The sequence below is a fragment of the Morone saxatilis genome, unplaced genomic scaffold (genome assembly GCF_004916995.1).
Source record: "Morone saxatilis isolate NCDOM2014 unplaced genomic scaffold, NCSU_SB_2.0 Contig2, whole genome shotgun sequence".
NCBI classification, from domain to species: Eukaryota; Metazoa; Chordata; class Actinopteri; family Moronidae; genus Morone; species Morone saxatilis.
The window spans coordinates 26,103,240-26,107,729 of NW_023339762.1; the positions used below are offsets into that span (position 1 = coordinate 26,103,240).

General features: G+C 39.5%; 1 protein-coding gene across 1 annotated transcript in view; it reads left to right on the plus strand.

The window, feature by feature from the left end:
- Positions 1-4,490, plus strand: part of LOC118330976 (voltage-dependent calcium channel subunit alpha-2/delta-4-like) — a 24,705-nt gene that overhangs the window by 16,137 nt on the left and 4,078 nt on the right. Inside the window, exons 8-11 of the mRNA XM_035665732.1 lie at positions 895-1,045; positions 1,699-1,773; positions 3,286-3,375; positions 4,324-4,437. Of these exons, the coding sequence (XP_035521625.1) occupies positions 895-1,045; positions 1,699-1,773; positions 3,286-3,375; positions 4,324-4,437 (430 nt within the window). The remainder of the gene's footprint in view (positions 1-894; positions 1,046-1,698; positions 1,774-3,285; positions 3,376-4,323; positions 4,438-4,490) is intronic.

Sequence of the window (4,490 nt, forward strand, 5' to 3'; positions counted from 1 at the left end):
AGTCCACAGGCAGCAGAGGAACAAAGCTACACTACAACCCGTTCACTTACTGGGAATAATGCACAAATACATAACAATAATTGTGCTTTATAATCTTACAGATGGAACCTTTAACATGCTAATTACAAACTCTAACCTCAATAACAACTTTTTTTTTACTGACAGTAAAACAACATTAAAAACTTCACTAACTGTTCAATTCTGGGATATTTTGCTTTAAAGAGTCTCTGCCTATTTTCCATATAACAACAGAAATTAGCACAATACAAATAAAGGATAAACTGCGGGTGTAATGCTGAGTTTCAGTCTGTCTCAGGCGCCCGTCCTGCTGGCTGTGTGTCGGCTGAGCAGCGGCCAGCCAGAGTCCTGATCCTCTGGAAAAGACGATAAGCTGCTCCTTAGCCGGGTCACCGCAGCCCACATGGCACCATATGTGACTGTTCATGCATTTCTAAATAATACCAGAGAGCTGCATATGTCCCTGAACGCCCCGCCACGCCGCATTACTGCAGCTGAGCTGGAAAAGCTGCAGTAATGCATCTGCTGGGAGAAACTGCAACTCCGACTGACACGTTTTCACTTGTTCATGTCAATAATGTGGAGTCACATCTGATCAGCTCTGAAACAAAATCATTTTTAAGATCACAAAAAACGAAGGATTAGCTCTTTAAATATATATTTATATATGCAGATACAGTCCTGTATGTAAGACAGTACATGGTTGAGTTTAAAATGAATTAATGTCCAATAAAAGAGATTTTTCTATTAAAAACAGGAACTTCTTGAATTGTGTCTCAATTTATTGGATGATTTAATCTTACTCTGTTTTAATAAATGCAATAAAAAGTGTAACATATGTGAATAAGTAATCAGCGACTGTCATGTTGCGTTCAGGTACATCCAGGCAGCCACATCTCCCAAAGACATCATCATCATGGTGGACATCAGCGGCAGCATGAAGGGGCTGAAGATGACCATCGCCAAACACACCATCAACACCATCCTGGACACGCTGGGAGAGAACGACTTCGTCAACGTCATCGCTGTGAGAAACACACACACACACAGTGTCACATTACATCAGCGACAGAGGAAGAAGTCAGAGCCTTTATTGAAACGTGCTACAAGGTTTCCCCTTAAAGTCAGTGAAACAAAGCGGTGGAAATTACTTATTTTGCCACAGGGGGTCGCCAGAATCTTTTTGGGAAGAAGGAAACATCAAATACATCAAATACTGGAAAACTGCATTTGCAAAGAGCAACAGAATATCGTTACAATCTGCAATGTTCCTTTATTTTATTTGGACCATTGACTCAACACTTTAGTATAACTTTTATTAAATACTACTGTTTTAGTTTACTACATTTTCAGTTAAACATTGTGAATAATCACCAACGCTAGCTAGCACGTTCTGTTTGAATACGTACGATCAATAACTGCCCGGGACAGCTGATTTCTGATTAGGTGGGCTTGCAAGATAAATCTTAACGTAATCAAACCATAATCAATACGTACAAAAAACAATGTGACGGCACTAAAAGGGCTCCATTCTGTCTTATTATCATTTTGTCTCAATCTTCTATTAAGCACTTTAAACTGCAGTAAACTGTATAAAGGTGGTAAAGTAAAGTAAAGTTTGATTGATTGATTGATTGATTGATTGATTGATTGATTGGACCTGTGTCCTCCCCTGTGCAGTACACGGACTACGTTCGGTACGTGGAGCCGTGCTTCAAAGGAACTCTGGTCCAGGCCGACTTGGACAACAGAGAGGTAAGACCATTATCTGCTTCATGGAGGCTTAAAGAGCACACACACACACACACACACACACACACACAGGAATTCCCTCATTGTCAGGTCGACCTCCTGGCCTACTTCCTGCAGTGTACAGAACTTTAATCTTTGTGGGGACCAATGAGAGGGTGAGGATATCTCTGGACCGTGAGTTTGTCTTTAAATGGCCGACTGAAGGTTAAGACTTTGCTTTAGGGTTAACGTTAAGATGACCGGAAGGAACTTTTTCAAATAGTTTTAAGAACAGTTGGAGGTCAACAGTTTGTTTTTGTGTGTCCGAGTTATTTAGTTATTATAGTTTTTTATTTTTTATTCAATTCAGTTTAGTTTCAGTTAGTTTCCTGACTAATTGTTTAAAAATTTTTAGTTTTGGTTTAATTTTGATCAGTTCCAGTTAGAGATGTCCCGATCCAATCCGAGTCATTAAGTATTAATACATTAAAGTTATTCAAATCAATCCAATGTATATGGTAGACATTTACGTAGCTCAGCATTGCATTAAGAAATAAATGTCACACAGACACACAGAGCAGAGTGGAGGACAGAAACAGTGAAGAGAGTCGATGAGTAAAACAGCTGTGTGACAGCTGACGTTAAACAAAAGATCAGATCGGGTCAATAAAGCTCGATATAGCCGATACCAATCAGTTAAGAAATGATCGGCGTCAATCGTTGAAATTGGATTGGGACATCCCTAGTTTCAGTGTTAGTTATAATAAGATATATTTGTCAGGGATTCAGACTCATGCAGACATCCAAGTCTCAATAAACTTAAGCTCCAACGCCTCCTGATGCTTCTGTTGACAAATTTGACCAAACTGACAAAAACTAAAACTAAAGACATTTCTGCTAGATTTTTGTTTTATTTTAAGTTCATATTTCAGTTGATAGATTTAGATAGATAAGATATATACTTACAAAAGGTATCCTGTAAGACTGGGTTAGGGTTGCTTTACACTGTTGTATTTCCCCTGAAATATTTTGTTTACATGCCAGAAAACTACAATAAGACAACGTTAAAGTTAGTTAGCGTCTCCTTTGAATGCAGCGCTGTGTTTTTCTCTCACCCTCGATAACATGAAGTTCTGCCAGTTGTTGCACAAACGTAGCTCTCCTTTTTCTTCCTCTTTCAACCACATACTCCAAATTCATTATTAACCATTAAACCCACAACACAGAACAAACACAGCTCCGACCATGGCCTCCACCATCTCGTTCTATCGTTGTCATAAACAGGACGTTGCTGTAATAACCAGCTAATTGTGTCTATTGGCGGCGTGAACACCACGAAATGATATTTCTCTGTGCTTTTTAAACCAAAAATAAAAACCCCTTCCCCTCCATTATGTGTGTTGGACAAATATCTTAAAAGCTGGACAAATAAAACCATCTTCATGTCATTACAATATAATCTGTATACTCTGTATACTCTGTATAATCTGTATATTCTGTATAATCTGTATATTCTGTGTAATCTCTCTCTCGCAGCACTTTAAGATGCTGGTGGAGGAGCTGCACGTTAAAGGAGAAGCGAAGATCAAAAACGCCATGAAGGAATCCTTCAAAATCCTCAACGAGGTTTGTGTCCTTTAAACAGGAGATAATAAAACTCAACACTATAAGACTTTTATTGATTAAATTGGCACCAGTGTTTCTGTTGATTCTTACATAGGATGTTACAAAACATTTAGCTTAAGAAGATGTGCATGTGGATGGTACGCCACAGCAGTTTCTACAACCAGCAGACACTATAACACCATTCATACCTGGTATTATTATTCCTCCTGGGGGATTTTATAACTGATCTGTATGAGCAGGACACACACTTTTACTTGTTACTGAGTGGAAATCCGATGTTTTCACATCACAGATGACCAAAATAAATACATTAATGTCAGAGAAAGTGCTTCCTGCCCACATCACAGAGAGTCTCTGCTTCAGCCAACACGCTGGGAAAAACAGACTCAATGTTTTTTGTACAATTAAATGGATTAATCAGTGAATAACGTTTGCCGGATTTACAAGAATGTCCAAATAATTAAGAATATGTTGTATACATCTTTCCACAAAGTTTATAAAGTTTTCCTGGCTCAGCAACTCTCTAAACTGCATGATTTTAAAAGGGAGTCTGGGGATATTGCGGTTACTATTTCATCGGTTGAAACAGAGTGTGTTCACAAACGTCTGCTGCAGGTAAAAGAGCACAAACAAACAAAATGCAGATCAGACAGCGTGGTCTGAGTGACGCCTGAGCTGTCCACTTGTGCTGAGATCACCCAAGATGCATGTTAATATCAGATCTAAACAGGACCACAGTGAACCTGGGGTCAACAGAGTCCTAGAGCACTTTAACTGTCCCCGCTTTGGCCGTGATCACTAACTCTAAAAATACATCATAAGATTCAGGTTTTCTAGACTCAAATCTTGAATTGAATGAGACTAAAGTATAGCTGGTTCTTACGTTGTGTTTTAAATGAAGTGGACTGCAGTAAACTCTCTGTAAACTGTGTGTGTTTGTCTGTGCAGGCGAGGGTGAACGGTCAGGGCAGCATGTGTAACCAGGCCATCATGCTGATCACAGACGGAGCCATGGAGGACTTTGAGTCTGTGTTTGAGGAGTTCAACTGGCCTGATCGCAGGGTGAGAACCAGAGCTGAGGCCCAGAGAGGATGTCACATCCTTTGACCCTCATC